The sequence below is a fragment of the Mercenaria mercenaria genome, chromosome 17 (assembly GCF_021730395.1).
Source record: "Mercenaria mercenaria strain notata chromosome 17, MADL_Memer_1, whole genome shotgun sequence".
Classification (NCBI taxonomy): Eukaryota; Metazoa; Mollusca; class Bivalvia; order Venerida; family Veneridae; genus Mercenaria; species Mercenaria mercenaria.
Genome location: NC_069377.1, coordinates 32,541,681 through 32,556,529, shown reverse-complemented (window position 1 = coordinate 32,556,529; position 14,849 = coordinate 32,541,681). Strand labels below are relative to the sequence as shown.

At 35.2% G+C, this 14,849-nt stretch overlaps 2 protein-coding genes across 2 annotated transcripts; both read left to right on the top strand.

Annotated features, from left to right (window-relative positions):
• Positions 1 to 5,626: 5,626 nt before the first annotated feature.
• Positions 5,627 to 7,803, top strand: LOC128550172 (uncharacterized). The gene is made up of 3 exons (XM_053528629.1): positions 5,627 to 6,032; positions 6,540 to 6,616; positions 7,329 to 7,803. Exons 1-3 carry the CDS (start codon positions 5,909 to 5,911, stop codon positions 7,776 to 7,778), a joined length of 651 nt encoding a protein of 216 aa, XP_053384604.1. The 5' UTR covers positions 5,627 to 5,908; the 3' UTR covers positions 7,779 to 7,803.
• A 282-nt stretch (positions 7,804 to 8,085) lies between these two features.
• LOC123536477 (uncharacterized) lies at positions 8,086 to 13,325 on the top strand. The gene is made up of 6 exons (XM_053527755.1): positions 8,086 to 8,250; positions 8,813 to 8,966; positions 9,444 to 9,575; positions 10,201 to 10,332; positions 11,229 to 11,378; positions 12,267 to 13,325. The coding sequence occupies exons 1-6, from the start codon at positions 8,086 to 8,088 to the stop codon at positions 12,425 to 12,427; spliced, it is 894 nt and encodes a 297-aa protein (XP_053383730.1). The 3' UTR covers positions 12,428 to 13,325.
• The last annotated feature ends 1,524 nt before the right edge of the window (positions 13,326 to 14,849 follow it).

Below are 14,849 nucleotides of genomic sequence, written 5' to 3'. Positions count from 1 at the left end.
GGATAAACGTACCCCACCCATAAGCACTTCATCAACACACTTTATTTTGACCTTAATGATGGTGTAAACAACTTAAATTAACAATTTAATCATATTGTAGATACACATACAATCAGTATAAGCGAAATGAATGCGTACTCGTTATTAAACGCAACTGATTCTTTTGGGGGACACTGTATATATAGATATTCGTTTTCGATTGCATAACTTGTATACTTGTCAAGTATAGCCATATGGATTAAAAATCTTTTTCTTCTTTTGAAAGACCAAAAGATGTGTTAGACATAACATTACAATTACATAAAGGATATTTGTTTGTTTTAGTGTAAGATCGAAATATATTTCACCGAATGGACACTATAACGCAATATTTTCACGAATGGCGCAGCCACGAGTGAAATGGTAAATTATGGTGTTCACTAGTGAAATATATTCCGATCTTACACTGAAACAAACAAATTTTCTATTTATTTTATGTATTTTTAATGGTTTTATCCAAATTGTATCCAGTTTGTCCGCGCAACGTCACGTGCATCGCATCATGACGTCATAATGTCGTGACGTCAGGATATCTTTGTAGAAAAACTGTAATAGTTCTATTACTTTTCATGATTTCTGTTACACTTTGTTAGGATAGAAACAGCAAAAATATCAATTTTATTTGACTGATAAATTTCAGTATTTCACTGAAGAGCATAAAATAAAAAGTTGCTCTAACAGAATCATTTAGAAACAAGATCAACGGGCTCCCTATATAAAGTTTCTTCGTTTGTTGATAATAAGAATACACGAAAAGGTTGGATATGTAATAGAAAGAGTACCTATATTAATATTAAGGGGCTAGGGGTTCACGAGAATTATTAGGTTATTTCGAGAAGGCGTAGCCTTCGAGAAATAACCTTATTATTCGAGTGGCCCTACGCTTTCTGTTTTGTATCATGGTCCGCAAATATGAACAATGCATTCGGCTACTAATTTTGATTTGTATAATGATTTACCTGCAGTGTCATTATAACTGGAAATGTTGAACTTTCTGAAACCGTTCTCTATTTCAGTTAGAGTACGCTTATCACGTAATAGTACCAACGCTTAAAATGGAATGTTAACTTGTCAGTCAAAATTAGTAGCCGAATGCGTTGTTCTTATTGGCGGACCATGATACAAAATAGAAAGCTTAGGGACCACTCGAATAATGAGGTTATTCTTGTGAACCTCTGCTCTTTCTATTACTGACAAGTTAACATTCCATTTTAAGCGTTGGTACTATCACGTGACAAGCCTACTCTAACTGAAATAGAGAACGGTTTCAGAAAGTTCAACATTTCCCTACTGTATTCTACATTTTGATTGTATATGTAGGCGGGACCTAAGACATGTTTTCTAACTTAGTTAGAGTACGGCTTATAGCCATGCCTCTTCCTCAGTTGAAGAATATTAGAGATAGAAGTTAACAGTTATAATGACACTGCAGGTAAATCATGATACAAATACACTGATGTTTTTCATTCAGTTACGGTTAAAATGGTTATTTTCATAACGGATATAAGAAAATATTTAACAGATATACAAATGATACTTTACTCCGTTCGTTACACAGGTGGCTACATAATTTGAAGTTCACTTGAGGTTTCATTGTAAAACAATTAAGATTACTCATCACTGGTACACTGATGGAAACAGTATTTATCGATGTCTGCTTTCAGTCTGACTGGATAATTCCTTTCCTTAAGTAAAGCATTTTGTGGATAGGGATTGATGTGGGAGGGGTACTTTTTAGGTAATATCGCGACTTTGAATTAGTTTATTATACAGTAAATATAGTGCGGGCTGAATTCTTTCTCAGTGTCATCCATATTGCATAGGCGAATTTTAACAAGATTAGAATTTTGCAAAAGCGTATCAGCGGTCATTTGCGTTGTACATAGTGCTATTGTTAAACATAGCCGAGACTGAAATGGCTCTTAAATTGCTAAGACCTAATTTTGAGCAGTATCAAAATTTTCTCTTACAGGTCAAGGAAATTGTATGTTATATATAGCCATACATAAAATAAGTAAAATAGAAAGTATCGTATAGCCAGCCACCAAGTAAATAAACTCCTGGGTCAAATAAAATTAGCAACAACCATCATTTACAGGAATCTCGGTTTTGATTTAGAAAGCTTAAACGTGAAAGATTGGCAAAATCTGATCAAAACCTTGTAGGTTGAAAATTCGTGTTGTGTATGTTCTCTATTGTGACGTCATTCTTATTTATGTCGCGTTATTTCAAATCTTGTTGAAAAATACATGTATATATGATTACTGTTTATACACCCACCAAACATGTTGGGTGGTGGGGGTTTATATAGGAGTCAGTTTTGTCGCGTCACGTCCCGTCCCGTCGCGTTGCGTCCCGAAATCTATATCTCAGTCATTGCTAAATGGATTTGATTCAAACTTAAACAAGATGTTTCACCTTATCACCCACATCATGTGACACAAGGTGCATAACTCTGACACCAATATTTCATGAAGTATGCCTCCTTTTACATGTTTACTTAGAATTTAAAGTTAATTTTGATGCATTTTCACTATATCTTAGTTATTACTTAATGGATTTGATTCAGACTTAAAATAGATGTTCAACCTTATCACCCACATCATGTGACACAAGGTGCATAAGGCTGACACCAATTTTTCATGAATTATGCCCCCTTTTACTTAGAATTTAAGGTTAATTTTAATGCATTTTCACTATATCTCAGTTATTACGAAATGCATTTGTTTCAAACTTGAAGTAGTGGTTCCACGTCATCACCCACATCATGTGACACAAGATGCATAACTCTTGCACCAATATTTCCTCAATTATGCCCCCTTTTTTGCTTAGAATTTTTCTTATATAGTGTTTTAATACACTTTATCTGTACCTCTCTTATTATTTGATATTCTTTAACACAGACTCAAGCTATTGTGCAATATTCATCCACCATTGGAGTCATCATTGGAGTCATTAAACACTCCAGTGACAGTTCTTGACAGATTTAAATGTTTTTGATACACAAGTGTAACATCATAAAATACAGGTCAAGTTCGATTTAAATTACACCTTCTTGTGGCCAAGTCTTTCTAATGGTTGCCATTCTTCTGTAACAAATTAAGACCCTGTTTTGGGGCTATTCGTCACTTCTGTGACAGTTCTAGTTTAATATGGTGTAATTTAAAGTTTGGTGATTTTAGTAACTTTGTTCCGAGAACGGGAAACGGGCGATTTTGTGCAACTCATATTTTAGACTTCTTTTCAGCATATTCTTTCACCCAGACTTTTGCAGAGACTTTTAGTACCAAATTGTCTATGCTACCTAGAATAAAATGGTTAACATCCTTCATTTGTGCAGTGGTGCATATGTGAGGCCATATGCAATGTTACAAGTCTGTCTTATTCTCTTGGACAACCCAGGCCTGTTAGTAAAGTATTATTGTTGCGATCATATGCTTTGTAGGAATGTCAGGCTTTGTCATTCACTGATAGATCATTTATGCATTCCTACTGGATTTCTGTGTTTAAGCTTTGTAAATGTGCATCACATCTGAGTTTCACAATACACAAAACAGAAGTCTGTGCAACACATATGTCTTTTCACATATATATTCTACATTATGTTGCGCCTCCAGCTGTCAGGTTTTTAGGAAAGTCATAGCCACGGTATTATTTGCAACTATATATTTGTATACAGTCGCCGCTAACTTCCGATATTGCCGAATTCTCCGAGAGCTGTTAGTTCCATGCAAAGTACAAAAACAAACGCCCACATCAATAAAACCTTTTTTCGCATGTCAGTTGTTAGCCATTCTGGTTAAAGTCTTAGCCGACAGACATTTAGTGATATGAATTACAGACCTCACGCAGTCAAGGTGCGTGAACGGCGGACATCAGATCTTGCACGAATATGACTGTCAGTTCTACTGTTCTATCAACTTGTATGGTTATCCTGTATAGTTACATCATGTACGAATTTGTTCGAAATCAAAATTTAAACTGTAAATCCACAGATTCCATTACAACACGACTGTTATAATGCTCGGTTGCATTATATATGTACGCTTTCAAGGGATCTTCTGTGATATTTTATGTCAACATTCAAAACTGATTAATACCTGAGAGTCGTCTCAAATTATAAAGCACGCACGAAACTGACTTTAATGTTTGGGGCTTTTAAATCAAGTTATGTTGAAAACCTAAATTTATTTACCCGTGGTCAGGAGTCGAAACCATAGAATCTTGGGCGATCTAGCGTTTTACAGCGGAAAAAGATCGAGCTCTGATTTAGATAATGCTACACCATATTATGTTAAAAAACATATTACGAAAAAGAAAATGTGTTAAGAATGACATTCAGACCTGTTTAAGCGAAACACAACAACAGTAAAACTCACACATAAACATTTCTTTCTAAATTGAAGATACGCCATATCACTAGTATTAATAATGTTGAGCGATTTCATTGCTCAAGTAAGCAAAAAGACGACTGTTTAAGTATATAGTTTAAATGATTTTGGCAATTAACGATGAATCTATATTTAATCTTGATTAATAGACGGTCAATCTAGTTTCAGTCTACATTGTATTTCTATACTGATTAACTGACTAAAGGAATGTAGAACAAAACCAACACTATTTTTTAGATTCTGTTTGGGCTACCATTAAGAAATTGTTATTTCATCGATTATTTATTCATATTTTTCATAATCTCAATACATTTAACAGCATGTGATATTTTGTTTCGAATATTTTCCACGCGATCTTTTTCATAATAGTTACACGCACAAAAATTCAATTCAGAATATATATACACTAAAATATTGCTTAAAGTTAGACACAACACCCACCATGAAACAACTATTTTTATCTATCTCGTAAGATATGAACTTTTGTGACTCAAAACGATTATCGAGTAATTTGTGGAATGGTGGTGCATCCGTATTACATAAATTACTCAGTAATTGCTTTAGATACCTGCTGGCTTGGCACTGAATCAAAATCATTAGTTAAGTATATCCGTCTGCTTGATTTAGCGTACAGGGTTATATGGTACAGGCACTTCTCAAAAGTACAGGAACATCTTATCCCTAGTCAAAATAAATAACGTATTTGCTTCGTTATTCTTCTTTGCTTTATGAAGCATCTTTTACATGCTATCAACACTACTTTGTTTATTTTATAAAAAGAAAAATACGTCTCCAGATACAAAACATGTTTTCTTCTTCAAATTAAGAAAAGAACCAATTTTCGTTAAATGTTCAGAGTTCTCTAAATAATTAGTCATCACTAATTTATTGTTTTGTTTGCTCGTTTTCATCTGCAAGAAATGAATTAGGACTACATGCAATGAAAATGTTAAATCCTTTTGTAATTGCAAAACTGTAATTCATTTAATACACTGAAAAGTTGTTTCTTACTTACATAAATATTTTGTTTCAAAATAATTTTTATACAAATTGAATGGTCAAGATATTTCTGTAGCAAGTATTACATTAAACTTTCCATGTAAACATTTCTAAACAAGAAGTAATTTCTGTAAACAGTATGTATATTAACAATATACAATTTAAAGTATCTGAAAACTTTTGTTGCAGACTGTATGTATATATCAAAGACTGAGACGCAAATCGATCTTACGGATCTTTTCTGCCACACAATTTTTAAATGAAATATTGCTTCAGTTCTTTGAACTAAGTACATAAGACGGGTACAAAAATATACTTTACACGACAGGTGGATTTTGATAAATTTACACGAGAAGTTCATTTAGTACGGAGACTGAAGTAGCATCACTTTATTACACGAGACTCGTGTGATTTCTAAAGACATATTTTTCAAACGTTTGAGAAATGTTAACTTGACCAAATAATTCAAGTGTTGATAAATGAAGCTTTTACTGTTCTTACCGAAAATGGAATTTACAAAGCGAAATCTGATTTTAACTTTAATTGTGCTTAACGTGTGGGAAATTTCATCACGTGCAACATCGGACCAAGTTAAACCAGCCGGTAAGTTAAGATAGTTACTATTAAAAGACCTTTACTTAAAACTCTTGCTCTTTTTATAAAAACATCTGAGATTACAATGGACTACGTTTATACCAGTTTATTTTAGCTCGATTCTGACGAAAGCTTCAAGCTTATTTGAACCACTCTAGATAGAGTCCGCTTTCTGCAAAATCAGTATCGGTGTCATTTGAGAAGATATGGTTGTGACGCCAGTCCGGCTCGAGCCCACGACCTCCGGTTTGAGCGAACGACACCGCTAAACCGCCGCTGCCCTACGATACGATTGGTTATTGTGATAGAAAATAATCCACAGCCATACACCATAAATGCTTGCAGGTGATGTTTCTTTTCCAAGCGTAGATTTCTTGAAACAGTTTCGCTAATAAAAGATCATATGTTACATATAAATCTAGTTTGTTTCGGCCGGTAACGTACAACGATTATGCCTATTTTACTTACAGTTTGTAAAAATATAATAATTATGAAATACACGTCCTCTCTCTTCAGACACAGAACTAGAAAACGAAGAATTAATACAGCTGCATGTCATAACCAAACGAGAAGCTGGTAGTGATATACAACAGGTATGAAGAGTTTCTCTTTAGTACTTAATTGGGATATAAAAATAAAATCCTATTTCTTTAGCTGATAAAATCTAATTCAAGTTGCAAGGAAGTAGGGGATTTTATAGCTTTTCATTATCTGTGAAGTATATTATAGTTCAAACATCTTTTTTAAACCAGTGACAAGCGAAGAATTTTAAAAAAATTAATAACCAACTTTTTTTTTCATATTTTTTCATAACGGAACAGTGAGACACTTAATCACGAAGTGGTTCAAAATTAATGGGAATTTATATATACGCCTACTTCAAGTTAACAACATTCGAGGAGGCGGAACAACAGCCAAATGCATGGATAGCTAATAAAATCAAAATGACATTTTAATAAATATGTACCTCATCAATCATTAGTGAAGATTATAGACTAGCCAATAAAATCCAAGAGACTGAAGAAGGCGCAGTTAATTTTAATTTAGACGGATACTTTTTGTTTTGTTCTAAACTTTCAATAAAATAAAACGGGGCGTTTTTATTACAAGTATAAGTCGGTTATAGATCATTTATTGACATTCCAATGCATTAAGTTTTGCCATCACTAGTGCGCTCCGTTTCGGCAAACTTAGTTGCATTAGAATGTCAATAAATGATCTATAACCTATACATAATGGCTACATGTCGAATATAGTTTCGGAAAATGTAAATACTTTTGATTAAATTTAATTAATATTTTACAGGACTACCCACATGTCGATGGCCGAACATTCCCTGCATCTGAACCATTAGATCCGAATGGTGCCGGTACATTGAATGATGCTGCACCTCAGAGTTTGTTTCAAGGATTTGAAACAGAGAATGAGGTATTCCAACCGGAACTTGATGCTGGAACTTCCGATGAAGGTGACACTACAACAGGAAGTGACGTTGGTCAGCATACCGGAAATAATGAGGGGAACGATACTGTTGACAGTACACGAACTGCATATGGTGCACAGTATCCGTACACGGAAACAACAGAAAGGAGTCAATATCCGAGATCTGTTTCACACACAGGAACTCGCTCACAGGGGTATCAGACAAACGATGGTGTGCAGCAAACCGTGACGTCACGAAGAATAGTATTGACGGGAAGGGGATCGGACACATCTGAAAATAGTCACTCTGGTACACACACAAGAACAGAGTAAACGGAGTATCAGCCTTCGCAAACATCACGATTACTATAAACAAATGAGGATCACATACACAGTCATTGAAGGCCCGTTATCGTGCTTCTAGGCAATTCCACTGAAAAGGGTGATACTGGTCAGATCAAATCAATACCTAGATATAGCACGGCCGTGGAAAAACATTACCGGGTCAAGACAGATAGAGGACCTTATATCGAGGTCTAATACAGACAGTCATGGACACTATGTTGATGCCAGGGCGACTCTGATTCAACGTTCGTTATTTGATATAAGTGGACGGTATCTGACGCAACGATGACAATGGATGCAACACTACCAGCACATTGGTCAGGACAGTGAGGCTTGGAAAGTTCAGAATAGTGACTCCGTACAATCTGGTTATTATGACAGCAGTGAATTTATAAGTGTACAGATCTGGAGGGGATATACGAACTGTAACGGCAGTCATTCAGGAAATGCCTCAACAAGGGTGGTTCTTATACAAAATCAGGGTGGTGGAACACGGTAACCGAGTCTAATGGAGCAGACCAGTGACAGTTATGTGGAACACAATTTACAGGGGTGAACAAGCTTTAAAAAATTACAATCCTAACATCACAAATATCGTCAATCGTAGGTTTTGACCTATTAATTTGTTACTTTCCGTATCATAACTCCCTAATCAACACTTTCCCTTTAATTTGAACACTTGTTACTCTAACAGAATTCTGCTTAAGCCTGTGCTAGGGGCCGTGAAGTGCGTTCGTTGCACATTTCATTAATTAACCTCATGAACAGAGACTCGAACCGAGTCTGCTATTATGCTATTATGTTGCTTGGTTACGTTCTGTGCGTCCAAAGCATCATCTTTTCGCAAAATTTTGTAAACATAAAGAAATGACGGTTGCTATATTCCATTAAATTGTGTACGTTGCTCTGCTAACATGGATAGTATAACCAACTTTGCCAATAAAGTATAATATATAGCGATACAATTATTTAGTGAAAATAAGTGTAGGATATATTTGATGCTTACATTTTGATATTTTTAGAACTGTCCAGTGACAAATGTCCGTGTAACTATTAATGGATTGACCTGTAACAATGCTGTAGCACAGCTAGGACCATATGTTTGTTATAATTATGAAAGAGTATCAACAGAGTGTTGTGAAAGGTGCTTGCAAGTGAAGAGATCCGAGTATGTTGGTATGTTTTTCTTGTATGTTCTTTTAATAGATAAATAACCACTAGTTTCCATGAAATACACGATTTCACATGACAGTCACACCATCCTGGTAATCAACACTGCATTGTAATTTTTTAAAAGTGGAATGTACAGATGTACCGGTAATGGCATTAATTATATGTGTACATGTACTTACATATCTTGCAATAATTTTAGACGAGTCTTTATGCGATTTGAAAAAAGATCAATGTTTACATTACTTTGAGTTGTATTAAAAAGAAAACAATCAAATACATTGTATCTAACCAATGTGTTGCCTTTTTTATTAGAATTTATTTGCAAACATGTATCGAAGCAATATGTTGCCCTTTCAGAAGAATTTTATTTGAAAGTACTTTCTTTTATATCAATAAACAACGTAAAAGTTATAGTCACTCTTTGAGCCTAGATTTAAGGTGTTAAAGTTAAAATATGTGTTACATTTTGGCACATTGTAGGGTGTGAGTATGGTGATCGATCCCAACAGTGCCGAGATATACAGCCTTATGACTGTTATAATGAACATAACAGACAAATCTGCTGTGATAGATGTCGACAGTTCAGAGAACAAAGATCAGGGACCAGTACAGGTTCGATGATACGTTTCTAACAAATTGACATTTTATAGTCGTTGTAAAACACCTGGCAGCCTTGACATGCTATATAGTTAACATTTTTTATGGTTACAAGTTTTGTTTAACCTTTGTATATTTGCATTCGGATTTTGAGGTACTGGATGGTAATTGCAATCGGTAATTTCCTTTTGCAACTCTGTATGCGATTTCGGCATTTCTCGGCTGTTACGGAATACCATAAGTTTGTCTAAGCTTCACAAACGGTAAAGCGTTCTGGAGAAGGATACGGAGATAACGTAATAGCACGAATATTGCCGAGTGTCGTTACGGTCCACTACCTTAAATGGTTACGTCTATAGTGAACTAAGTATTTATATATCTGTTTATTATAAGATAAGTCAATAAAACCATAATAAATATGCGTAAGTGGGAATGCCTATTTCACAGCATTAAACAATGTAATGCAAGTAACTACATGTATATGATAAGCACGCCCACAGATTGATACTCAGACAGTTGTCCTGTTCTCCTGAAAATTCTTTTATCCAATGCTGACAATATATTATAACCAAATTTGACATTATGATTATGCCGAGGATGTGAGGATTGGGGATACAGTTTGTGTTTGTATTTTCTATAGCTGGCTGTGAGTACGGTGATTTGACGCCACGATGTGAGACCATTGTTCAAAGATCTCATTTATGTTACCAACCCGAGAATCAGAGGATTTGTTGTCATTCTTGTCCTAGACTGGCAAACAGGCAAGAACCAGGTTAGAAAAATTGGCCATGGTGGCTGTACAAAGTCTCTGATAAGTTCTGAAGAGGTTTATGAGCCAGTGTTAATATGACGCAGTATACTGGTTTTGCAATATAAGAGTTGATAAGAGTTAACATCAGTTGGTAAATGTGCTACAGTGATTCCAGGCTACAATGTAGAAAGCAAATAAAAAACAAAAAAAAACACACCACACAAGGGAAACTCGAGTAAAAGAAATAGACATACTAATCATTTACAGTCAATTTTATACCTGTTAAACTTCTGCAGCACAAATTTCACAAAACTCGAGTCTGAACTAAAGATTATGTGTATAGAATTCTGATCGACAATGACCCAGGTCTTTAATTCTTATCTTCAGAAATATGTACATACTGCGTTTTGATTCTACATACAACTTTCAATAAATGAAAGTTCTGTGCTTTTAAGAATTAAAATCACTTCTGATTGACTTAACTGACTTGTAGCTAAATTTAATAGTTGATTGACATTTGTACTAATTACTTATAATATCTAGCAGGTATAAGCAAAGTTATATGGTGTTGTTTCCTGTGTCTCATTGCCTTACCTTAATGGTACATATACTGTGAGAATGTATGACACATAATTGAGCCGTGCCATGGGAAAACCAACATAGTGGGTGTGCGACCAGCATGGATCCAGACCAGCCTGCGCATCCGCGCAGTCTGGTCAGGATCCATGCTGTTCGCTAAAAGTTTCTCCAACTCCTATAGGCTTTAAAAGCGAACAGCATGGAGCCTGACAAGACTGCGCGGATGCGCAGGCTGGTCTGGATCCATGCTGGTCGCAAACCCACTATGTTGGTTTTCCCATGGCATGGCTCATATATTTTTACATTAAACGCACTTTTATTTTATCATTTGTTTTTAGATTGTCAATGGGGTAACCAAAGTCCAGACTTGTGTAGACCTTTCAGTGCTGATGGTAGATTGCAACTGAATTGTTACTTGCAAGCTGTTCAAGAAGTCTGCTGTGCCACCTGCAGAAGTCTTAGAGACAGGATGCGCGATAATGTTCCTGGTAAGAACATTTAAGAATAATGTGTTACATGTGTGGATAGAATATAAGAATATTTCAATTGTTGAAGGTACGGATGAAAATGTCTGGCTCGAGGATTTATGTGGTAACGAGGCTCCGCCGAGTAGCCAGATAATGCCATCCGCACCTTCAACTAGTGATAGATTCTTTTTCTTGCATGTCGTATCTTTAAATTAATGGAGGAAATAAAGTAAAACGAATGTCTTTTTAAGCAGTATTTTATTGTAGTAGCGGGGTGTAAGAGGAGTTTTTCCAGCACTAGTAAAATCACGAGAAAATCCTGTCTGGCATGTCTATTGTTTTTGTATTATGGCCAGATGATGACGTAATCGTATACGTCAAAGTTTGCGCACAAAAAATGCCGATTGTCCTTTCGGGTCCTTACCGTACAAAACGTCAGTCATTCACAGATACATGCATGCGCTGGTCTGGGGTTTCATTTTGGGATTATGTGATTTTTGAGAGGTTGCGTCCTAGAGGTAGGGCGATTCATATTGGAATATTGTCCTAGTTTTGCCCGAGTTATTTCTGTCTTTAGATATTGTAGCAATAATCTGAAATAGTCTGTAAGAAATTGTACAAACACCCAAAGATGTTTGAGTCAAAATTCTGAAATGTTCGGGATCTGCTGATGTAAAAATTTTTGAAACCAAAATTCAATAGTTGTGTAAAGTAAGATTTTTCTTCCCGTTTGCTGGTCGATTCCGGGGATTCTATTTTATTTTTTATTATTTATAAAAATGATTGACGATTAAAAATTAAAAGTTAAAAATGTATACGAACTAAATAGCATGTTAAAGTAATGAACCGCAATGAAAATATACCATTTCCGTGCGATTACATAGCCTTCGATTTGTTTGTTTGTTTCAGGTTGCGAGTATGGGGATTCCCCTGTATTATTTTACAGTGGTCGGGAGTCGTTAGATTGTCCTGGATACATTAGTCGGTATGGTCTAGAGAACTGCGACGATTCAGAGGTTTCCAGGAAATGTTGTTATACCTGCTACAGATACCGAAGAGCACGTGGTTAAAAATATAAGATATTTGCCAGTTGTGATAATAATTATGAAAGCAGTCGTCTAAAAGGACGATAATCATTCTGGATGTTAAATTCGCGTTTAAATTTATATCGATTAACAGCATCAGCAACTGTACACCAACAGTTTGATTGACACAGTTATATTTTCCCATGAGAACACATTTTATTATTGCACCTAATGTATCATTTGTGTAGTGGCGCGGTGCAGAAAGCGAACTATCCACACAAATGTTTTATTGACTGCCAGGGAATAATTGTCATAGCTCGTCCGATGTATTTGATGACGAGTGTTCGAGGAATATTTTAGCGATATACATTTGAATAATAGCTGTCCTACAGACTGTGCAAGTGTAAAATGATCAAATCTTTTGTAAGAAAATATATATCTGTTTTTTAGTCATATTAAGAACGAAATGATCCGTCTATGTACACATTATCAGCTTATTCAAATGCACAAACTTTTTGTTAATGAAGACACATGATGAATCATTCTTGTGGTAGTGGAGCCGCCATGAAAATCGGCAATTTCCGTGCAATAGCGTTTACCTGCTACAAAAATTGTTCCTGTAAGTTACATTTACAGCCGATGAATACCGAATTAACGAATGAGAATACGAAATCGTACGGAAATTGTCGAATGTTTTGTTTCACGTATTTCAATCTGAACAAAGGGTAAATAAATGCTGTATGCTGTAAATTCCAATATATCAATCGCAGTGGTTCCCCTTAAAATTGATGTTAATGCTAGGGGAAGTAAACTGCTGATAGTGAAGTTTGGCTAAAATCATCTTCATGTAAGATAAATACACTCCCTTACATATTGGTGCAACTGCATCTTTATCTAGTTATAAACTTCTTATTATCACACTAAGTAAAACATGAATTTAAAAATAATGGTCTTGTTTATTCTTAAACCTGTGTTATCATTCTAATGTATTCCTAAGCAGCATTTTATGTTTTTTTCCGACTACAGTTTAAATGTCATTATCATCCATAAGAAGTTCGCCAAATCCCGAGGCGAACGAGTTCATCCGGGGAACCCTGGTAGACCTCTGTTATGCGAGAATGTATAAATGTATTACTATGCCCTATTTCTCATGAACCAACATTCAAGGAATATTCAAACATCATTGAAAAGAGCTCGGATATCCGTGGTTTTTATGTTTTTATATATAAGTAATAAGCTACTTACAAAGTACAAAATCTTGTCCGTTGACTTGTAGAAACAGTTATTCAGACAACCATCGTATAGAGTGTGAGTGTATATCTACATTACTAAAAGAGTTCTCCATACGACCTCTGCGAGAGTGTAAGAGTATATCTATGCTACAGGAACTGGAATCTGAAGTGTGAAGTGTATATTTATGTTGCAGGTACAATTATTTGGGCAACCATTATGAAAACGTTAGAGTATATATTTATCTTACAGGAACAGTTGTCTGGACACCAATGTCTTCTGTCAATATCTCAAAAAAGGCAAGGTGATATCCGTAATAATCGTTGAAATTGGTAGAGTATATATTAATATAAATATAATTATGTAAAATTGAACAAAAGGATCTGTCCAGATAATACAAAAAATTCTGGAAAATACCCTTTAAAAACCTTATTTCCGTTCTCCCTGGATCTACACATTTGCCTAAAGAATATATAGTAATTGGCTTTTGACACATTTTTTATGGTACATTTTCGCTGCTGGCTATCATAACTTAACTGACGCTATTTTTATTTTCTAATGGTCCCGTCAATTCATGACAGCATATAAACATCTCTGAGCTGAAATTTTAACCTACCCGTGCAAAAATAGGAACTGTTTAACAGCTGTAAAACGACTGTAAATGAACTGTATTTTGCAATTTCATCTGTAAAGGATCTGTACAGTAAATGGAAAATGACCAGAAATACAGTTGAAAATTACAGATATATTTAACGTGCAGTTCTCAAAAATACAGCGATAAAAATAAAGCTGAAAGTTACAGCTGTAAAATGGACAAGTCTCAAAATTTCAGCTGTTACTTTTTTGGTGGGAAACATGCGTACTGTCAGCCATCTTTAATTAATTTTGGCGGGATATAATGAAGTTCACAGGGACACAACATCTTCTAAAATCAAACATAACTCCCATTTCTCTTCGAATTATACTGTGTTTTGTGGTACATTCAGTGTGAACTAAGCCAAAGAGCTATAAAAATAAAAGTACTTCTTTGTCTAGGCTGATCACTCTCAAATCAAATGTAAGCCTCGTCTGGCCTAGTCAATGGCAGTCCAAATATAAATAGTGCTAACCTTTCTCCCTTTCCTCATGCCCTTTCTCAATAGCATCATGTTTTCTTTTACTCTACCGCGTTTCAGTATGTATCACTTAGAATTCTGTTGAAATTGGCATGCTAGGTAAAAATGGCGGCGTAAGAATC